Below are 23,836 nucleotides of genomic sequence, written 5' to 3'. Positions count from 1 at the left end.
ATATGATTATCAATGCAGAAAAATGCATTTTAGGTTGTTTCCAGTTGATTAGACTACTATTTTCATGGAAATTTTAAAGTTTTTTGGAAAAATATTTTTTTGTCCCCTGAGTTTTCAGACCAATTTTGAAGGGATGACATACACTTTGAAAAATATTTGCAACGGCCTTACTGTTTAAATTTTATATTTGCTTTACGATTTAGTATTTCAAAAATTAAAAATAATAACTGGAAGAATTCAGGCCCACCCCTCTTATTGCACACATATAAATCCTGTCGCACGTTTCTGGCTCGAGAAGTGAATTATGTAATCACGGAAAATAATCGTAAATGACAAACATGTGTGTGCGGTTAAAGTGTGGCGTAAAAAAGGGAAGTAAGAAGCAAATAAAACAAAATATAAAGAAAGGACTCCATACACGGAGAAAAAAGAGTTCCCAAAACCGTGAACAAGCGTTCATGAAAATGGGAACCACGAACAAAGTGTTCAAATGTCATGGTACTTTTTTCAAAATCGTACCATGGGATTTGAACACTTTGTTCGAGGTTCCCATTTTCATGAACGCTTGTTCACGATTTTGGGAACTCTTTTTTCTCCGTGTAAGTACCGATGATGGGGCAAAACTCGTTTGAAGCAATGAAGCAGAGGTGATAAAACCCAGCCGTATTAAAAGGCAAACCGCAGAAAAAAATGTTAAATGTGGTCAACAGAATGATACAAAACGTCAGGGAAGAAGACAGTTTCGGTGATTGTCTTATGTACATGGGTGATTGTGCGTATTGCCAATAAGTGTTAAAGCCTTTTTTTGCAAACTAGCGGCAAATTGATGTATTGTTGTGGGTTTTAATCGACTGCTGTTTACGATATTGTTGTGGACAAATGTACTCAATTCTAGAAATTAAAAAAAAACTAATAATATATAGGTTCAACATATTGTCACCGCGTTCCACCCACCAAAAGCTCGCCACAAGTCGTTCTCGATCGATTGCATAATATTTTCTTCTCCTTCTTTTGCTGTTGCACCTTTGAACAAAAGTTCGATCAGAATTTCCATTTTCCGCTTTTTTTTTTCGTAACGTTGATCGCGCGGGAGCTCACAGAAGGAAGGAAAGGGAAGATGCTAACGACCCAAGAACAGTCTCGCGGTGCTAGGGAAACAAGAAGAGAAGGGAGAGAGGAATTGAGCGAAAATCAGCGCACCTTGGTCAGTGACCTCTGCGCTGTTGCTTCTGACTTTGCGGGCCGATCGATCGGTGATCGAGTAAAGGTGTATTCACATTATGCCGCATCCGCAGCCGCAGCCGCATCCGCACAAAATTTGACAGTACGGACGCACAGTGCGGACGCGATTTCTCCAATGCATTTCATATGCAGCCATTCACATTGTTCCGCATCCGTATCCGCAGTACGGATCCGTATACGGATGCGGAACAGTGTGAATGGCTGCATATGAAATGCATAGAGCTTTATGACGTTTCGCGTACACACACTAGCGCACCATTTGATTTTGCTGGCCGGACAAAATTTAACCTCAATCTTTTTCGTGTACGTACACGCAATACATGCGCACGTAGATAACTCTATTGGAGAAATCGCGTCCGCACTGTGCGTCCGTACTGTCAAATTTTGTGCGGATGCGGCTGCGGCTGCGGATGCGGTATAATGTGAATACACCTTAAGTGAGCGAGCATGCGAGGAGCGTAAAAGCTCGATCGTGTTCTAGACTTTGAAGTTGTTGTTGAAAAGTCATGTAATGTTTGGCAAAGATTTTCATGTTAGAGTTATCCTGAGAAGAAATTCTCTGATCCATTTGGTGTCTTGGGTAAAGTTGCAGATTAATATTAGGACTTTTTATAATAAGAAAAAAAAATTGCTTTAAGAAAGGCCACATGAAAAAAAATATATATTCTGGCAGTTTTTGTTTTGATCTACAGTCATCCCACATATTCGGAACACCCACAAATTCGGAACACTTTTTTTTGTGATAAGGCTGGTACAAATATTTTTAAAAGTTTTGTCACCCCCTTCAAAATTGGCCCGAAAAATCAGGGGGCAAAAAAAATATTTTTACAATAAACTTCAAAATTTCAATGAAAATTCAAGTGCAACCAGCTGAAATCAAATTAAAATACATTCTCCTGCGTTTAAAATCATTTTTAGCATGTTTGGGTTTATTAAAAAATCTTAAGATTTTTTGAAAATTTTCGATGCAAAATCTTTTTTTTCGATACAATTTTTTTTTCTTTTAAGTGTGAAGACTATGGCTTGTTATTAAAACTTTTTTAAATATTTGCATCGGCCTAATTTGTCAATAGCATGAGAAATGCAGCTTTTCTCTCGACCCTACTATTTTTAGGACCTTTATTTGGACATTTTTTTGCTATTTGCTATCCAAAGTTTGTTTACATCCGTAAGAAAAAAGTGTTCCGAATTTGTGGATTTCAAGGGTCAAAGTTTTTCTTCAAAAACTTGATATAAAAGTTAAATTTTGCAGTTGTTCGATACAGCATTCGAAAGATCGCATGAAAAGCTTTCAAATGAAGGTTAAAGCGAATCATTAAGTTCAATTACCGATTTGCTGTGATTTTTTGAACATAGGCCGATCTGTAAACTGTTCCGAATATGAGGGATGACTGTATATAATTCATTAACAATAATAACAATAGTTCGTGAAGTTTTCTCATCTCCTCAAAAAAGTCGGTTTGTTTTTCTATTTTTTTTTGTAAAATCACATTTTTTTGCAAAATTCAAGATTTGGCCAAAGCCAATCTGTCTGTGTAGCATGCGTTATCGGAAGTTAGCATTTTCTGTCCAAAAAAATATGTAAAAATCACTTGTTGACAAATATTTTCATAGCAGAAACGTTTGCAATTTCTCTTGGAGTCTTTGTGCCACATTAAGTATCTTTTTGTTTCCTTCTCTAAACTGTCTCCAATAAAACAAGATGCCAATATTATGAAAACATGTGTTTATTGATCGTAAAAAGATTAAAACAAAGTGCCTCATCATGTGACGGGACAAAGAATTAGCCTTCATTTTTAATAAATTTTAAAAAAATGTTACAAAAAAGATCAGGAAAATTATATGTAATCAAAACAAAATGAGTTTTATAATACGGATTCTGACAATTCAATCAATAAATTCCGAGTATTCGTCAGTTGGAAACTTAACAAAAAAAAAATAAAAAAAATAAAAGAACTGACATTAGTCTTTTTGCCAGATAGTTTATTGAAAATTCAGTAAACTGGTATTTAAAATAACTGAAATTCCAGCAAAAGAAACAACAAAGTATTTCGCTGAAAATTTATTAATTTTCTTGTGTCAGTTTAACAGATCAGTTTTCAGCTGATATTTCAGCTATCAAAATCGATTTTGCTTGCCATTAAAAATGTTTTCAGTAGTGTTATTTATACATTTATTTCTTACTATCCTCCAAACCTGAAAAACAGGGGAATGGCATCGAGGCATTATCCATATTTTTCTCACCTTTGTTCCTAAAGATACAATACAAAATTAAAAAAAAAAAACACACACACACAAATCCCATTTGAAAGAGGATATTCTCTCGGCAGTATCCAAACCATAAGTCATAAGTGACACACCCTTACCAAAAATCATGATTTTTTGAGTTCCAAATCCCACTTTTCATACGAATTTTTCAGTTCAACCCATATAACCATTTTTATGGTTGTAGTACCTGAACTCAAAAAATCGTATGAAAAGTGGGATTTGGAACTCAAAAAATCATGATTTTTGGTAAGGGTGCATTTCAGTTTGCCAGATATGCAGTTAGGGGAAGGTGAGGCAAGACGACCTTTTGGGGCAAGAGGAACAATCGCTCGTACGGCAATAATTTTTACAATTTTGATTATTTCCAGCATGAGGGATTGTTGCTAGCAATGCAATTGGCTGATTATACTATCACATAACCGCCAAAACGACGTAAACGCCACTGGGCATAACATTGATTGATGTTTTTTCAAAACCTTTGTTTTCTTATAATATTTGGAAAGTTCAAAATAAGGCTTAGGGTTCGTTTTAAGGCTCATTTTATCAAAATCCTTTTGGTTATTTTTGTTAAGAGCTTTTGAAAAATCATGTCTAGGTTGGGCAAGTGTATCATATGAATTTTTAGTATGGAAAAAATTATGAATTGCTGCCACAACATATTTTATTCTGAAATAAATACATAAAAGTACTTAAAACTGATAAACAATTGATAAAAAAATTTGTCCATACAAAATATGGTGACATCATGAAAATTTAGTATTTATCATCTAAGTCATTTTTTTTTTCTTAAAAACGATCAAATTTTTAGTCAAAAATTCTATTTTTCAATCTAAAAATGAAAGAAACGTTCCAAATACATTCTTATCTGATGTATCTAAGTGATAAAAGTTCAATTGTTAGCAAATTAACATGTTATTTCATGCATTATTCCTCTTGTCCCAACGGGTGGTTCGTCTTGCCCCACTAGTTGAGTAAAACGTACGGAAAATCAAACATTTTAAAATCAATTTTTTACATTGAAAAACAGGATTTTTTTAAAAACTTGTTCTATCAAAGTCTCAGTCAAAACCTGGAATAAGATGATAATAAAAAAATCCGACAGATTTTTTAACGTTTTTAATGGGTTATAACGAGCATTTCCTTAGTTTGTTCCACTTGCCCCACTTTCTCCTACTGATTTTTCAGCAAAGTTTTTATTCTTTGCCAAATTTCAGCAAAAGTCATGATTACTGCATCGCATTCAATTGTTCATTTACTGAAAAGGCTATCCAAAATTTGGTGTGTATGTAATATTAGCATAATCTTTTTAAATGTATCATTAGTTCATTCTTTTAACCTCTTCAATCTGTTTAAAAGAATGAACTTATGAACATTGAAAATTCATTTACCGTACACACCAAATTTTTGTTACTGAATTCAGTAAAGTTTTACTTAATTTTCATCTACTAAAATTTCAGTAATTTAGATTTTACTGAATTCTCAGTAAACTGATATTTGTCACTTTGACAGATGATTTACTGAAATTTCAGTAAAATGGTTGTCAAAACAACTGAAATTTCAGCAAAAGAAACGTCAAATTATTTTGCTGGAAAATCATTAATTTTCTTGTGGCAGTTTGACAGATCATTTGCTGAAGATTCAGCAATCGTTGCTGGTATTTCAGTTATCAAAATTTGATTTTGCTTGTCATTGAAAATGTTTCAAGTACTGTTTATCAATCGTCCAAACCTAAAAACATGTGGTTAGCATCGTGGCATTTGATTTTAACATTTTTCTTACCTTTATTTCTTATGATCACAATACAAAATTTGAAAAACAATACATTTGAAAGAGTATTTTCACTCGGCAGCATCCAAACAATAAGTCAGAAGTGACATTTCTGTTTGACAGATATGCAGTTACTGATTTTTCAATAATGTTTTTGTTTATTACCGTATTTCACCAAATGTAATGATTACTGAATCGCAATCAGTTATTTATTTTACTGAAATGGCAACCCAAAATTTGCTGTGTACAAAGATAAAGTTCCTTTCATTTGTAAAAATAATAAGAAGTAATGAAGAAAAAACCGACCTCATAGGTAGATTAACTACTCATTTTTCGCAACTATCTGACTCTTTTTCACATCATTACTTTCCAGTACAACTTTTTTTCTCTCCTCTAATTTGTTAATTCTCTTCCTAGTTTAAGGTCCATCGACACTGCCCTTCTGGTCTATTCTTCCACTGTTTTTACAGCAGCAATCAGTGCTGAAGAGTTGTGGCATGCGTGCGATTGTAAGTTCGCTCCAGACTCTAGCGAGATTTGCGTGTACCTAGGGTTCCTGCTTCTTCGTTCCCGATGACGATAGTTCAGCGCACTTATTACACACACGTGGTTGTGCTGTTGCTTTTGCTGGGTGGCTGTCCAAAGTCCGGTTTACCGGCAAGGGTGGATAGGATAATTGGTACATAGATAACAGGGCAAAATGCCCAGTCGTGTGTTGTGTGCTATTTTTAGATTTTTTCTTGGTGGAACTTAAGCTTAACTTGTGTTTGCAAAAAAGGAAGAGGAACAATATTTAAACCAACTTTTCTTTATTTTAACTTTTAATAATGATTCTGTTGTCAGGTTGATCCTTTTGTCAAACACAAAACGATACAATACTCCAAGGTGTTCTACCAGTCAATTCTCTCGGCAATGAACTTGGCATTGCTTCGAAGTCTCTTCATATGTGTCTAAGCTAAGAAAAGTGGTGGAAGCAAGAGGAATGGGAGGTCTCAACATTGTTTGCTGATGGTACATAACACAAGAAAAAAACGTTTTAACGTTTAGTCTTTAGCAAAGATGATGATGCTGCCTCCCAGTGGAGGAGAAGAAGACTACCTGGTGTGCTTGTTCCCTGGCAGATATTCACAATGTTTTCATAGCATTTCTTCTTTCTGCACCACACACGTACACGTACTGCCAGCTAAGTAAGGGAGGGGTGGTGTACGCGTGCCATGTAATAGCTTCTTTTCTTGGACTTCTTTTCTAGTAGTGCTGTTGATAGCATTTAAAGGGTTTTGCTTGTTCAACTATTTCTTACGGAAGGCGGGGGCTCGGGATCTAACATGGAGTTTGTCTTTTAACTTAAATTGATGTTAATATAAAATTTGGACACACTATACCAAAAACATTTTTAAAGAAACTTAAAATATCTGCGAGTAAAGCTGACGATCAACAGTTAATTGATTAAGAAAACAAGAATAACAACGTAAAAGGAATCAAGCACGAAGGAGCACCAAAAAGTATACGTTGCGTAACCTCAATTCCAATCAACCCATTTTTATTACATAATAAAGCCCTAACCTTACCTGTTATTATGGAAAACATCTTCCCTCACGATTCCAGTCTCCTCTAAGCCACCGTCACTTACGGGGCGATAAAGGTAAAGAAGATTACCGCGTCCTTCCCCCCTAAGGTTCGTCCTCTTATCCCAGTTTGGTGGTGGACATTGTCTCTATCTATGTTCTCTTCGAATAGCGAAGAACCCGGTACACACAACGATAATAGCTCTTAGGCTGGATTTTCATGGATCATGCAACGACATCGTAAGCACGAGCATCGAAATTTTTACGATGCTCTTGGATGGCGTTATGACTTAGCTATGACTCAAACCTAAATAACGGGCAGACCGCCATTTTTCCCGCAAGCGTTTCAAGAAGGAACGGTAGAAAATGGGAGAGAAACGCTTGGAAACGTCAACACAAAGCAACACGTGCACGGAAAAACCAAAGATAAAAATTTTAGACAAATGCAGGAGAACTTTTAATTTAGAACCATTCAAAATTTATTTCCGGATAGAACAAAATAATATTAATATTAACAATGTTTGGCAGCATTTAGAAGAGCACAACAAAAAAATTCAGAAATTCAGAAATTCAGAAATTCGGAAATTCAGAAATTCAGAAATTCAGAAATTCAGAAATTCAGAAATTCAGAAATTCAGAAATTTAGAAATTCAGAAATTCAGAAATTCAGAAATTCAGAAATTTAGAAATTCAGAAATTCTGAAATTCTGAAATTCAGAAATTCTGAAATTCTGAAATTCTGAAATTCTGAAATTCTGAAATTCTGAAATTCTGAAATTCTGAAATTCTGAAATTCTGAAATTCTGAAATTCTGAAATTCTGAAATTCTGAAATTCTGAAATTCTGAAATTCTGAAATTCTGAAATTCTGAAATTCTGAAATTCTGAAATTCTGAAATTCTGAAATTCTGAAATTCTGAAATTCTGAAATTCTGAAATTCTGAAATTCTGAAATTCTGAAATTCTGAAATTCTGAAATTCTGAAATTCTGAAATTCTGAAATTCTGAAATTCTGAAATTCTGAAATTCTGAAATTCTGAAATTCTGAAATTATGAAATTATGAAATTATGAAATTATGAAATTATGAAATTATGAAATTATGAAATTATGAAATTATGAAATTATGAAATTATGAAATTATGAAATTATGAAATTATGAAATTATGAAATTATGAAATTATGAAATTATGAAATTATGAAATTATGAAATTATGAAATTATGAAATTATGAAATTATGAAATTATGAAATTATGAAATTATGAAATTATGAAATTCTGAAATTCTGAAATTCAGAAATTCAGAAATTCTGAAATTCTGAAATTCTGAAATTCTGAAATTCTGAAATTCTGAAATTCTGAAATTCTGAAATTCTGAAATTCTGAAATTCTGAAATTCTGAAATTATGAAATTATGAAATTATGAAATTATGAAATTATGAAATTATGAAATTATGAAATTATGAAATTCAGAAATTTTGAAATTATGAAATTATGAAATTATGAAATTATGAAATTATGAAATTATGAAATTATGAAATTATGAAATTATGAAATTATGAAATTATGAAATTATGAAATTATGAAATTATGAAATTATGAAATTATGAAATTATGAAATTATGAAATTATGAAATTATGAAATTATGAAATTATGAAATTATGAAATTATGAAATTATGAAATTATGAAATTATGAAATTATGAAATTATGAAATTATGAAATTATGAAATTATGAAATTATGAAATTATGAAATTATGAAATTATGAAATTATGAAATTATGAAATTATGAAATTATGAAATTATGAAATTATGAAATTATGAAATTATGAAATTATGAAATTATGAAATTATGAAATTATGAAATTATGAAATTATGAAATTATGAAATTATGAAATTATGAAATTATGAAATTATGAAATTATGAAATTATGAAATTCAGAAATTCAGAAATTCAGAAATTCAGAAATTCAGAAATTTCGAAATTCAGAAATTCAGAAATTCAGAAATTCAGAAATTCAGAAATTTAGAAATTCAGACATTCAGAAATTCAGAAATTCAGAAATTCAGAAATTCAGAAATTCAGAAATTCAGAAATTCAGAAATTCAGAAATTCAGAAATTCAGAAATCCTGAAATTCTGAAATACGGAAATACTGAAATTCTGAAATTCTGAATTTCTTAAATTATGAAATTAAGAAATTCTGAAAATATGAAATTAAGAAATTTCTTAATTTCTGAAATTCTGAAATTCTGAATTTCTGAATTTCTTGATATCTTTATTTCTTAATTTCTTAATTTCTTTATTACTTAATTTCTTAGTTTCTTAATTTCTTAATTTCTTAATTTCTTTATTTCTTTATTTCTTTATTTCTTTATTTCTTTATTTCTTTATTTCTTTATTTCCTTATTTCTTTATTTCTTTATTTCTTTATTTCTTTATTTCTTTATTTCTTTATTTCTTTATTTCTTTATCTCTTTATTTCTTTATTTGTTTATTTGTTTATTTCTTTATTTCTTTATTTCTTTATTTCTTTATTTCTTTATTTCTTTATTTCTTTATTTCTTTATTTCTTTATTTCTTTATTTCTTTATTTCTTTATTTCTTTATTTCTTTATTTCTTTATTTCTTTATTTCTTTATTTCTTTATTTCTTTATTTCTTTATTTCTTTATTTCTTTATTTCTTTATTTCTTTATTTCTTTATTTCTTTATTTCTTTATTTCTTTATTTCTTTATTTCTTTATTTCTTTATTTCTTTATTTCTTTATTTCTTTATTTCTTTATTTCTTTATTTCTTTATTTCTTTATTTCTTTATTTCTTTATTTCTTTATTTCTTTATTTCTTTATTTTTTTATTTCTTTATTTCTTTATTTCTTTATTTCTTTATTTCTTTATTTCTTTATTTCTTTATTTCTTTATTTCTTTATTTCTTTATTTCTTTATTTCTTTATTTCTTTATTTCTTTATTTCTTTATTTCTTTATTTCTTTATTTCTTTATTTCTTTATTTCTTTATTTTTTTATTTCTTTATTTCTTTATTTCTTTACTTCTTTATTACTTTATTTCTTTATTTCTTTATTTTTTTTTCTTTACTTGCTTTTCTTCTTAATTTCTCCCTCTCTTCTAACCTTCAGCCAGAACTATGATGCAATTATCAAATATTTATTCCATAAAAATAAATATGAAAAAAAATCTATTTTTTCCATGTTTTCAACTTTCCGTGCATGGTAAACCGTACACACTTTGATCTAGCGTACTGTTTAAAAATGTTCTATGTTTATGGGAAACACTCGTATCATAGGTGGCAATCAACATTTTCCTTGAATGACATACATTTCATGCTGTGAAATAAAATCAAAATTCTTTCTTGTTATTTGAAAACGTAAAAACCCACTTTAAAATAATTTGAGGTAGCCTATCGCCTCTTTTCAAAACTTTGTCGACATCAACATCAGCCGATTCCATTGTTGCCATTTTGGCATCGGAAAAATCTCATGTGTTTGCCACAAAACGCTTGAAACGCTTGCCTGCTTGAAATATTCACGGAAATATTTCACAGCGTTATTTGGTTTGTGTCCATGGTGTCGGGGCAGCAATATGGCTGACAGGACAGGCATCGAACTACGATGCACTGACATTTTAGCAAAGCATGGTAGTGACTATGCTTTCGATGTCGGTCATCTTACGATGCTCGTGCATCGAAAATCAAAAGTCGGAAAATCACATTTTCGGGGCTTTCCGGCAATTAGTATTTGTTTTTATTGTTCGTACTGCCATGAACAATCAATCTAAACTATTTTACCACTTAACTTGGTCGAAAAATATGAGTTTTTGACCAAATTTGACCACGAGCATCGAAAGCCGCTTTCGATGTCGGTCATCGAAAAATCCATGAAAATCCACCCTTAGACTCAGCACGAAGAGTCTTGTGCGTCTTCTTAACATTTTGTTCTTTTTGCTGCCGCGCTCTCTGATCTTCGGAGCTCTTCAGCAGCACCTTCTACACTGCTCCATAGCTGAAGATCACCTCTCCCCGTATGTATTCTGCCATGTGAAGGAATGGGTTGATTTAATAAATTATTATGGGAATAGTTGGTGTTCAGAGAACCACGTAGGTAGCAGTGGTGCTCAAATTTTACATGAATCTTTTCTTTTAAATACTTTTTTTAAATTTTTAACTGATGGTCAGCTATTTATTCAATCAGTTGTCAAAACTAGTTCTTTTGGAGAGACTTGATCACCACATTTCAAAAACCACTGGAACCAACCGTTTAGTAGCAAATTTGTCAACTTTTTCGATGTGTGATTCCAATTTTTTTTTCAAGGAAGTTGAAACTAATATTGCTGAAACAAATTTCAGCACATCAAATTTTATTGTGGTTTGGTTGAGCGTTTTAGCAAAATGCATAACAGTGAGCACAAAGAGACTAGTCTGCAGGTAACGTCATGATTCGAATTCCCGGACGCTTCGAAACACGGACACTTCATCTTGTTTTATCAATTATTTGGATATAAGTTCGCATAATTACTGTCTAAACTGTGTTATTTGATGAATTCCAACTACAATAAAATTATAACTTTACCAAAAATGCGAAACATTTCACTTGAAATATTTCATAGGCATTCGAAGCATCGGAAAGGCAAAGCAGAAATTTATGGTTTTGATTTCCTTGAATTCTAGCAAATTTTTACATAAACTATCGATTGTTTTGATGTTAACAGCTTATTTAAGACCTGAAGATTGCCATTCACTAATATTTCATTCCAAATTTGTGCGATTCATAAGTAAGATCGAGTGTCCGGAATTCGAAGCAAAAGTGTCCGGATTTCGAATCAGCTTTTATCAGTGACCGGGATTCGAAGCACAACAAGTAATTTTAATTTTAAAATTCTGATGAAAAATTGTTAGAAAAGACATATTTTGCATGCATTTTCTTGAAACTGATTGTTTATACTACATTCTGATGATATTTCTACATTTCCAACTTATTATATGATTTTTTGCCTGCTATAACAAATAAGTGTCCGGATTTCGAATCATGACGTTAGTAGACGAAATACGTATCTGTCAAGGGGTAATTCTCCGCCAACTCACACAGCAGTTTCCCCGATCCCTCTTCGATTTGCGGTAAACTTTGTCCTAAGGGGTAACTTTTGTCCCTGATCAAGTTTTTTGATATTTCGTGACGGAGGGGCTGTACGACCCCTTCCATTTTTGAACATGCGAATAAAGAGGTGTTTTCATTAACTTGCCGCCTGAAACGGTAATGAGATAGACATTTGGTGTCATAGGGACTTTTATGTAAAATTAGACGCCCGATTTGATGGCGTACTCAGAATTCCGAAAAAACGTATTTTTCATAAAAAAAACACTAAAAAAGTTTTAAAAATGTACTTTTTGAATCTTCATTGACACAGAAGGGTCATTTTTTCATTTTGAACAAAGTTTTTAATTTTAAAATGTCGTGTTTTTTCTAACTTTGCAAGGTTATTTTTTAGAGTGTAACAATGTTCTACAAAGTTGTAGAACAGACAATTACAAAAATTTAGAAATGTAATTATAAGGGGTTTACTAGAAACATCACGATCGTCCGTGTCTGTCGACGATAACCTTGCAAAGTTAGGAATATTACAAAATTTTAAAATGAAAATTTTTGTTCTAAATGAAAAAAAAAACTCTTTTGGGTCAAAGTTGATTCGAAAAGTACATTAAATTTCCCTTAAAATGACATGTACCAGAATTTTTACAGTCGAGTTACGGAAAATGGGGGACTTTTTAAAACTTTTTAAGTGTATTTTTTTCGATGAAAAATACGTGTTTTTCAGAATTATGAGTACGCCATCAAATCGAGCGTCTAATTTTATATAAAAGACCCTTTGACACCAAATTTCTATCTCATCACCGTTTTAAATTATTGAAAAACACCTCTTTTTTCGCATGTTCAAAAATGGAAGGGGTCGTACCGGATCTCCGTCACGAGATAGCAAAAAACGGACCTCGGATTCGTGATCAGGGACAAAAGTTACCCCTTAGGTCAAAGTTTCACATGAAAAGAAGAGGGGTCGGGGCAACTTTTCCCGATTTCGTGTGAGTTGATAAAGAATTAGCCCAAGATATTTAAATATATAGTGGTATAAAAGAAAAGTCTCTTCACATCAAATTAAAATTTTTGTAAACATGCTAAAATTGATCTATTCAAATTAACAAAAATGCATGGAAAATGTATCATACAGCAGAACAGTCGGGTTGCAATCAGCAGTTAAAAATAACACAATTTTTGGTAGAAAACAATTTCTATACATTTTTTTTTGCAAAAACTCAGACATGTTAAAAATGGCATTTTACGTTGTTTTCAACTTATTACACTTAAAACTACATTGAAATTCAAAAGATTTTAGAAGAAATGGTTTCTCCCGCCTGATTTGCGATAGCCTTTTTTCATTAAAATCATTTTAGTTTCTCTTTTAACTATACTGATGGTTCTATTATAAATGTTTGGACTTAAAGAATCTAAAATATTGTCAATTTAGATACATTTTTCATAAGATTTCTGTAAAATACTGCAGAACATCAAGTTACCACAAACAAAGCTAAGGTGCCATTTCATTTTTTTTAACTTTGCGGAATAATTGAAAAAAAAAACTCTTAAATAAATAAAAAAAGCAATTTGGGCAGTCGAAGTAAGATGAATGCTTGAGCATATTAATCGTAGGTACATTTTTTTCTGGTAATTTAAGAGAGCTTTTATTGATAACAGAATTAAAAAGTAATACTTTTTGATACAAGGGCTGTAAAGTTATACTTTTCAGAACTAAAATGGTTGCTAATTTTTTTTTTTTTATTCAAAAATTGTTTTGATTTGGAAGGGTGAAGGGTGTTTTCCAGAATAGCATGAAATGTTGTACGCAACTCGTCGTTAAACTTGTTTTTTTCAGCACTCTTCGTCTTCATCCAAATCGGTAAACCTTGTTGGATACATGTACTGAAAAAATCTTGTTTTAGCAATTTGTTGCATGATTAGGAACCACTGCAAGCAGAACATGCTCAACATGCCAAAGCTCTCTCTCTCTCCCTCTCTCCCCATCTCCGCGATCTAGGAGATGCTGCCGCCTGGACCCTCGCACCATGCACACACACACACATATGTATGCTGAAGAACTTTCTTCTTCTCGGGCGGTTGCTTCCCTCTCTTCCTTTGCCTTGTCCACCGGTCCAAAGAGTTCGAACGGCGTGCGCGGATCGCGGGTTGTGTTGAGTTGTATCGTATCGTATCGTACAGTTTGTTGGTGTTGTTGGACTGGATTAAGTTCGATGTTTATTTTGCTTTCTACCTTTCAGTCTGCGTTAAGATTCTCGCTAGAATGGTGGATACCTGGCCGTGGCCGTGGTGTGTCCAGGTTCCTCCAGGTCGGTTTGTCGTCGTGGTTCGGTAGTGAGTTTGGGATTTCGCGGGGTCGTGCCTTTTTTTTCGGTGATTTAGTGTATAGTTCGGTGAGGGGATGATATGAGTTTTTAAAGTGTCCAGAATTTCAATCAAATCAAGTGCCATGTTGTTCAAAATTATCTGTTGTTAATGTTGTCGTGTAGAGTTCAGTGCCGAAATCATACAAACAACAAATGGATGTCTACCAGCTGGATTCACCGTGTGACGGGTTGGGGGTCAAGTTGGACGACGATCTGGTGGCGGACATGAGCTTCGATGCCGGTTCCGAGTTCAACCTGCACTTTTTCGACACCCCGGAAGATTCCAACACCCAGAGTGGCCTCAGCGATCACGACGAGTCGGTCGAATCGAGCTCGCGGGAAACACCGCCAAGTCCAGGCCCTCCGAGGTTGCCGCTTCCGCCGCCACCGTTGGCCTTCGCCATCGGGCACGATCCGATCTCGAGCACGATCCTGGTTACGAGCAGTAGCGGTGGTGTAGGTTCGGCGGGCTCGATGACGCTGGTCAATCCGGCGACCTGCCTGGTCATCAGCTCGTCCGAAATGGCCAAGGTTTCGTCCAGTGGGCTGGACAAGCGGAATGGCAGTGATTTGCGATCAGGTAAGCGGGTGGAGGCTTTGGATACGAAAACATTTGAAAAATACCATTAACGCGACTCCCAGGTGTTTTGTGGTCTCTATTGCAAGTTTCTGCTCAAACCTAGGAGTCCAAAGGCTTGAATGGGGAGAGCACCCAAACATCATTCTTCTCCAATGAAACTTCCACCCCAGGGGTCGAACTGACGACCTTTGGATTGCGAGTTAAACCGCCGCCAGTGATGCCGCCGGAGCAGGCTTGGTTTGGTATGTTGTTTTTAATAGTAGGGAGACTACTCCCACACTTGGAATGACTTAACGGCCTAACAACAACCATGGCCGGGACCGACGTTTTCCTTCCTCATCCGATGGAAGGTTGGGGCAGATGTGAATCAAATCCATATCAAACCCATTTAACTACTGTCGATTGACTGCGGTTTCAAGTCAATTTTTTTAAAGTTAAATAAATTTTCTTGTGATTCATAAAGTGTCTGATTTTTAGTATGACAACGTAACTCAAGAACATTACTAAATAATTTCGCCGAACTTTAGGAAGTTTGTAATTGTTAATTTTAAAGTAAATTATTTAGATACTCATGTTTGTATTAAAAAGACAAAAAAAACTAAATCTTGCTTGTGGAATTAGTCTTTTTCTGGAGTTATACTTTGAAATTCGATTTTGATAATAAACACAGCAGAAAGTTATTATATTTTCTTCCTTTGTGACCTTTTAAAAATTGAACTGATATTTTTCTCATTTTTTTTAAAGAAAGTTTAAAGTGTTATTTCATCGAGCACCTAATGGCGTTCAATTACAGATTATAGGAGGCATTTATGCCTTAAACAGAGTATTGAATAACTCAGTTGGAGGTGTGCAAGCAAGTTTCCATAAAAGTTTATGCAAAAATAGATGTTCAAATAATAAATATCGACGAATTGAAGTGAATTAGGACTTATTTCTGATCGTTACTCAAACATTTGAAAATTTCCTCTATTTTTAGTTATAAAAGAAATGCGGCACAAGTTAATTCAGAAATGTCAAAATAGATAAAAATGCACTGAACTTAAAAATAGTTGAATAAAGATTTTTCTGCTTCATTTTTTACCATTAAAACATTTGTGCTTATTGATTAATTTTTTTAGATTTTTTTTTTGTTTTCGTAAAAATATGTTGTCTTCATAATTTAAGTTTTGTGAAAAATGTCCCGGGAAAAAAAATCCCGGAAATTCCCGGGATTTCCCGAAAAAAAATATTTCCCGTTTCCCGGGAAATTTGAAAATTTCTCGGGAATTCCCGAAATTCAAGCGGATGTATATATTTTCTTAAATTAAATTGGAACTTTTTTTTGAAAAAACTCTGGAAAAATAAATAAATGAACAAACTCAACATGATTTTGTTGAATTAAATGTATTGTTTGGTTTGTATATAATTAATCAGATTATCAGAAATTATGATATCAGAATTATTTCTGATAATATTAATTTTTGAAGCAACTCGGAATAGATCTTGCTTAATGAGTATTAAATTATTACCATTAGGTTAGCTTTTAACAGATTAATGTTATTAAATCAAAACAATATAAACTCCTTACCTTAAAATTAAAATTGTGATTATTTTACGTTTTTGTTTACCATGATCAAATGAGATGTAAATCGAATTTGTGCAAAAAGAATTAATTCAAATTGTTGAATACCTAGTACTAAAGAAATAACTGGTGCAACTACAGGTGTAAGAGGGTTAAATGTGAAAAATAGAATACTTTTTGTGGAATAATTTTAATTTATCGTATACTTTAAATCATGTTGCATAATAACACAAAAAAAATCTTTGACTAATTACTTTCCATTGTGTGTTCTCAAAAAATGCAAAAATATATTTAAAGCTTGCTTCAAATATTTGAAAAAATTGGTATTTTAAAGTAAAACCAACACTTAAATACTTTGCCAGTTGTTCAAAAGCTGAAACCAGTATTTGTCATGAAAAACATAATTTCTGCTTTTTTCTCATTTCAATAAACTTGTCACAGAAGCAAGTTTAAAATTTCTCATAAAAAATACCAAAATACATTTTCTTGTAGTTGAATGATTTTTTACATGCAGTCAAGCTGTTAATTGATCTTCACACTTATTTAAACCATTAAAGTTGATGTCCTATACAATTTTGTTGCATAATATTAATTAAAACCAAGATCATAACAATTTTCAACAAATTTGAAATTTCCCGGGAATTCCCGGGATTTCCGGGAAAATTGACTAAAAATTTCCCGTTTCCCGGGAAATTTGTAACCCCGGGAAATTGGACGCTCTACATCAGAACGACAAATGCTTGCAAAATACTTGGAATCGCCTAAAAAATATGCTTAAAATAATGTTTATTCTGATAGATTTACAAATAGTTCATACATTTAAATGAAATAATGATATCTTTGATAATTTTCAATTTGGCCAGAGAGTCAAAAGGTTGGCCACCTGTGAGCTAAATGCAGTAGTAATTTTTTTGTTTTAAATTTTTAGGAAAATATAATTTAAAATTAAATTCATATCAGGCCCGTAGCCAGGGGGGGGGCTTCCGGGCTGCAGCCCCCCCCGAAATTTTTTCCAATTTTTTTAAAATTGAACTGCCTTAAAAAAATCTTAAATCAATGATTGTGTGTTCTCTTCCCAGAAATAATTTGTAAGATAGAGAATCAAGAATTGATTGATCAAACTAAGTAATTTGCCTGTCCATTGCCGGGCTCAGTTTTTGTAGATTATGGATCCAAAATTTGGATATCCATTCAGTTACATCTCATTTATCTTGTAGTTTTAGCATTACATTGGTTAGCTTACTTGGGGCTATCCCCTGAAATCAAAGATTTACGCATCACTAGCCTAAGTTCCAAAATTTGAGCTTTTTCTGACCACTGACCACCAAGTTTGGGCAAAATCGTCAAATTGTATGGAGAAAAGCAACTGTTTCAGTTTTTGACCAATGGAAGGCGCAATAACTATCCAGTTCTTATCAATTTTCAGAACTAATATCTTCTTTAAATTTGGAAAAACTTTCCCGAAGACACCTTATTTTTTTGCTAAAAAGTTATTAACCTTCGAAAATTGAGGACACCGTGAGTGATTTTGCTTGTTCGCGTCCAACCACCCCCTTTTGGCCCTTCATACGGCAGTAATTTGAAGATGCTCCCTTTAAGTCTGAGCCACTGTAATTCTAGGCAATCGCTACATAGGTCATCCTTGTGGCCCTGTTGGTTATCCCATCAAATCAAAATCAAATCAAAAGTTATTAACCTTCGAAAATAGCAATTTCCGAGCGGACTGCTCTAAGGGGCTACATAGAAATAATTACCATCATCTGGGGCGAATCGGGACTACAGTAAGAATAGGGACAGCAAAAATCCTTAGATCTTGTTGTCTTATGTTTGATTGTAGAACTTAAGTATGACCCCTGAAGAACCATAAAATAATTTAGAATTTTTGGATTCAATGTGGCGGTCAAAATGGAGGTCAAGAAATATTTCTGGTGTTTTTTTTAAAGGTCTAATAAACCAAATTTCCAGTTTTTGCTTTTTGGGTGCTTTTGAAACCGTCAGGGGTATTAAAAAACACCCAAAAAGCAAAAACTTGGTGTATTGGACCATTAAAAAAACAGATGCCGAATTAGATGTTAAAAACAAGCAAATAAAACATGCTGATTTCATTTGTTCCTGATTCGGTTTTCCGAAGTCCTTCGAACTTCGGATAATCGAAACTTTGGATAATCGAGGCTTCGGCTAGTCGAATTTGGATTGTAAAATTAATAGCCCTCCTTTAATTGCATTAAAACCTTTAAAATGTTAATACATGTTTTTTCTCTACATTTTTCAAAATTTATTATAATTTCTCAAAAATATTTAGATTTTGTTTTCAAAAACGAAAGCATTTAATATGAAAAACATTTGAGTGAATTTTGACTATTATCAGAAATACAATTCTAATTTTATCGTTTTGGTTTTAAGAATATGGTTAGTTACATATCTAAGACCTTAGAGAAAAATGCTTGAGAAATATCTGTGTGTATTTTTTTATTACTTTTTCGTAAACCTTTTTTTCCGAAACCACTCGTCCAAAATGCTTTCTTTTGGTCACATTTTTTAGTTTCCACCGTGGTCAATCTCCAATTTTTATTTAATATATCAAAAATCGGAAGATCAACTAAGTGAATACTTATTATCAACTAATTTTCACTTTGTGCATGAGCTTGCGATTTTCAAAGGAAGAAATAAAATGATAAAAATATTCAAAATGTTAAAAAAATTTAAGCTTGGATTCAAAAACTCTGAAATTAAATTAATTAAACATCACTTTCAAATTATATAATTTCTGATCAATAATTCATTTTTAAACTGTTTAATTTCTATTTTTTGGATTTTACAGATTAGAATTTGCATTTTGAAAATTTTAAAATTTCTTTATTATTTTTTTTATAATTTCTTATTTCTGAATATCAATTGTAAATATTTTCCAAAGTTTATATTGCCACCTTTTCAAAATGGACCAAAAAACAGAGAGCAAATACAATATTTAAAAAAATAGCTTCACAATTTTAATGGAAATAACTTATTTCGATTAAGTCTTTTAGGACCAGCGACCAGGTCGGTCCGGAAAACAAATTTGAAATGTTTTTCCTGCTTTGATAATCATATACGACATGTTTGGGCTCGTTTAAAAATATTTAGAATTTTTGTAACATGTCGCGGAACCGCGAAAAGTTTTTTCTCACGAAAAAAGGATTTCGCCATCAGCTAGATATTTTGAAAACTAATGATGCAAAACAACTGTACTGATTTAAAGTGTGTTTTGAACACTTTTAAAATAATAAAACCATAGCTTGTAGTTTTGATTTGTAACCCTCTCAACTTTGGTCAGAGTTTAGTGACATAAACTTCAGAATAATATTCGCAACGGCTAATTGAAGATTTAAAAATTTTACACTTTCAAATTTCTAAATTTTCATAATTTTTGATTTAAATTTTTTTGGTATAAGACAAAGAAATGCCAAAATCAAAAATAAAAATAAAAAAAAAACATAAAAAAAATAAGATAACAATTCAACAGAATAATATCAAAAAATCTGAAATTCCAAAAATTAAAAAATCTAAAACTGAAAAATTAATAAAATAATTGATACTCCTAAACTAAAAAAATATCATTTTGAAATTAAGTTATTCAAAATCCAATAAATTATGTTTTTTCAATCTTAATTTTTGTATGCTTTAAATATTTTTATGTTTGAATTCTAGTATTCCTTAATTAATTTATATTTACCAGAAAATTAAGTGATTTTTGTAATGGCTTTTGCCTTATTTCAGCATTTTAAGATTCAGCGTTTTGATAGTCAGCTTCATGAGGCAATTCTTCAATATTATTTAAGCGAATACATTATTTTCAAACGTTATTTTCAGTCGCATCCAAATAAACAAATCAAAATCTCATCAACACATATTGCTCCCGAAGAAATATCAAACGACGCTTTTTGTTTCTGTTCCTTTTCAGCTGCGTACCGCTTAAGAGAAGTCTTTTCGTAAACCTTTTCTTGACCGTTCCTTGAGATTTTTTTGTATGGAGTTTTAAGAGTCTCCGTACTACAGGACATTTTTTAAAATTTTCGTTTGAAAGTAAAATATAGTTCTTGTAGCAAAATTCAGACTAAGATTTGATTTACAGGAAAAATATAATTGATTTAAGAATTATTACATAAAGTATTCTTTACTTTTAAAACAAAAATTTAAGATAATAATTACACATGATAATTTCAAAAAATTCAGAAATTCCAAAAATGAAAAAAATCAAATACATAAAAAATATAAAATAATTACAACTAAAAAAATCCTTAAATTATAAAAAAAAAACATTTTTTATCATTTTTAAATAAAGATATTCAAAAAATAATTTTCAATCATTTCAATAAATTATGTTTTAATAATCTTATTTTTTTATGCTTCGAATATTGGTATGTTTGAATTCAAGTGCAGACTAAGATTAGATTTACAGGATAAAACTAATCAATTTATGAATTCTTACATAAAGTTTTCTTTATTTTTAATTTAGCAACGTTTCGTAAATATAAAATTTCTTAACCATAAAATGTGCAGGATTTTGTTCCTAGGGTCAAGATATTGCTTGAACAAACATCGATTTTAATAAATGGTTACAATCCTAAATTATTAAACATGTTTATAGATTAAAATTTTATTAAAAAATTATCTTTAGAATTGAGATCTGATTAAATTTTTTTGTCATGTTTTAAAATTTTATTTTTGCTCAAATTCTGGACCAATTTTCAGAATACAATGAGTAATGAATTTGAAAATGGCGTTTAGTCGGAATATTAAAGTTAAACATGATTCGTTTTAATGTTTGATGCAATCGAGAAAAATTTTAACGGTTACATATGCATTTAAAAATGGTTACATATGCATTATTAACAACTCTTCCAGTGAATATTTTGGCGTTAAAAATTAATTCTAAATTTTTTAACACATTAAAATTAAACACAGGCACTGATTTTTTTTCTTCAAATATATATTTATTATAGGCCTACACAGAAAAAAATGTGAATTTACTCGACACGGAAAAAATTAATCACATGTAAACTCAGTTGATGTAAACTTGAGATTCGACGTAATTTTTTTTTTGTCGTGGAGACACTTCAGAAGCTGAAATTTCAACGATTATATTTTTTTGTATTTCATTAAAATTATTTATTTTTGAGAGCACCAGAAGCTTCGCAAAATATGAAATGGCTTCAATAGCTTAGAACAATTAAAATAAAACATTGTTTGAGTTTGTTTATAAAATTTTAAGAAAAACAAATATTCCAGTTATGAGTTTTATGTTGTGCTAGAAAAAAATGAAAAATGTTAGATAAACCATCACAATTATAACACAGCTGAAAATGTAAATCCAGACGGTTTAAAATTTCTCTCAGTATAAAATACAGAAAACATAATACTTATGGTTAGATAAATCGATATTTCTTTTAAAAAAAATTTATGCTTTCAAAAATTTGATTCAAGTTAACTATATTTTAAATTTAGCGACGTTTATCACGAAATTGGATTACAATTAAAAAATTCAAGAAAATGTTAAAAAAAAACACTTTCTCTACTCCTTTAATACAAACTAGCTGTTAAAATAAAGAAAAAAATGACGAACGAGTTTCTTCAATAAATACATTGATAACTTAATATGAAAATCTTCGAAAACTTTTTTGCATACATTACATTAAAATTTTACAATTCATCTCAATAATTATACCACAAACCAAGTGATGGTATAAATGATTTGCTGATTTTTATACTCCTTGAATTTTTGCACCCAAGCCCCCCCCCGAACAAAAATCCTGACTACGGCCCTGATTCATATTATTAAAATTTATGATAGTCTGCAGGGTTTCTTGCTTTGGAATAACGGTTTATTAAATGTGTTTTAATTTGTTTCTCAAGAGCAGGGATGGAATAATCGCAAAATAGTAGTTTATGCAACAAGTTGCAAAAAGAGGATTTTTTCAGCACGAGTCGTACATTTATCCAACGAGGTTCACCGAGTTGGATAAATAGGAAGAGTGCTGAAAACATCAAGTTTTGCAACGAGTTCCATACAACATTTTTTGTAATTCCAAAAAACACACACTGAGTGAAATTTTATGTCAAATTTTCATGTATTTTCGCAGGTTTAAATAAAAAAAATGTTGAAAAGTGTTACTTTTCGAAACAAGTTCTGAAAAGTTCAACTTATCAGCACCCATTTGAGTGCTGAAAAGTAGAACTTTTCAGCATTTATTTTGAAAAGTGTTGCTATTCGATTCTGTTATTTTTGGTACAGAAAAGTAGGCTATTTCGTCGTTCAAGAATGAGAGGAAAAGTAAGTTGTTTCACGACGGAATTGCAAAAAATCATTTTCGCTTGCAAACTTTTTTCACCCACGAAAGAGAGAGGAAACAAATTATGCAAAAGAAAATCGCTCCCGAACTTCTCCAAGAAAATCAATCTGTTGATGATTTTTTGTTAATTTGTTTGTTAGCATCACCTAAAATTAATTATTTCGCTTTGTTTACACGCAGAAAAATCAAGCTGGTTTGTATCAAAAAAATATTTTGTTGTTTTGCACTTTTCTCTCGCATTTTTGACAACAACATTTCCAAAAAGTAGGCAACCAGCAGTTATTTATTTACATTTTCAGTCGCAGTTTCCACCAAACTGGACATTCGCACTTTAAAATTGCGATTGACAGGTGAGCAACATCGGCTCGCTTTGATCATTTTTTGAGAAAATAAAAATTTCCCAAGCCAGTTTGACAAGTCGCAATAGTGCGATCGATAGCAATAATTTAGTGCGAAGTCCAAGTTAGTGAGAATTGCGCAATATCTTGAGGATTTTTTGTTGAAATAACCCTCAAAACCGATCGAAACAACTCAAAATCTTGAGTTGAAATTACGTGATGTAATTTGGCAAACTCTTTTGGAAACAACAACAAATTTTTTGATTTGATTCAACCCACAACGGCGTAGAATCAACTTTAATGTGTGTTTTTGATTCAAATCTAAATTGTTGTGATTTACACGTGCCCGCTATCTGTCAAAAAGTTAAATTTTTCTCAGTTTGCTGTTCGTTTTTTGTTCGTTCCGTACGACGAGGCTGCACTTACGGATCCGTAGTTTGTTCATTTGCCTCGAGCGAATCGCGAAATTTGAAAAGGTAGATTCAGGGTGATTTCAAAACCACCCAAAACCAGGCCGACTTAACACGGACAATCGGGACATTTTTGGTAAGCGCCTTAGGATTCTACATAAAATTTTCTTTTCTTACGTTTTTCCCACCGTTGCAGATCTCTGCGGAAAACAGCATAACCACGATCTGGAAACTAGTGCCAACATGGCCGCTCAACGCGGAGAGGCAACTTTGCAAACTTGTCGGTTCAATCAGAGGCGACAGTGTCA

At 31.7% G+C, this 23,836-nt stretch overlaps 1 protein-coding gene across 6 annotated transcripts in view; it reads left to right on the top strand.

Annotated features, from left to right (window-relative positions):
* LOC6050155 (ecdysone-induced protein 78C) overlaps nucleotides 1-23,836 on the top strand; it is an 84,397-nt gene that overhangs the window by 9,193 nt on the left and 51,368 nt on the right. The window contains exons 1-3 of one of the 6 annotated variants that reach the window (XM_038259695.1): nucleotides 14,032-14,109; nucleotides 14,185-14,337; nucleotides 14,434-14,890. The exons of 2 other annotated variants lie outside the window; for them this stretch is intronic. In XM_038259695.1, coding sequence (XP_038115623.1) covers nucleotides 14,464-14,890 — 427 coding nt within the window. In that variant the 5' untranslated portion in view covers nucleotides 14,032-14,109; nucleotides 14,185-14,337; nucleotides 14,434-14,463. Of the gene's footprint in view, nucleotides 1-14,031; nucleotides 14,891-23,836 lie in introns of those variants that run through there. 3 more of the 6 variants (XM_038259697.1, XM_038259694.1, XM_038259696.1) reach the window with 3 other exon arrangements.

Source organism: Culex quinquefasciatus, chromosome 3, assembly GCF_015732765.1.
Source record: "Culex quinquefasciatus strain JHB chromosome 3, VPISU_Cqui_1.0_pri_paternal, whole genome shotgun sequence".
Taxonomy (NCBI): Eukaryota; Metazoa; Arthropoda; class Insecta; order Diptera; family Culicidae; genus Culex; species Culex quinquefasciatus.
Note: the sequence above shows the minus strand (reverse complement) of the source record. Positions and strands in the feature narration are given on the sequence as shown.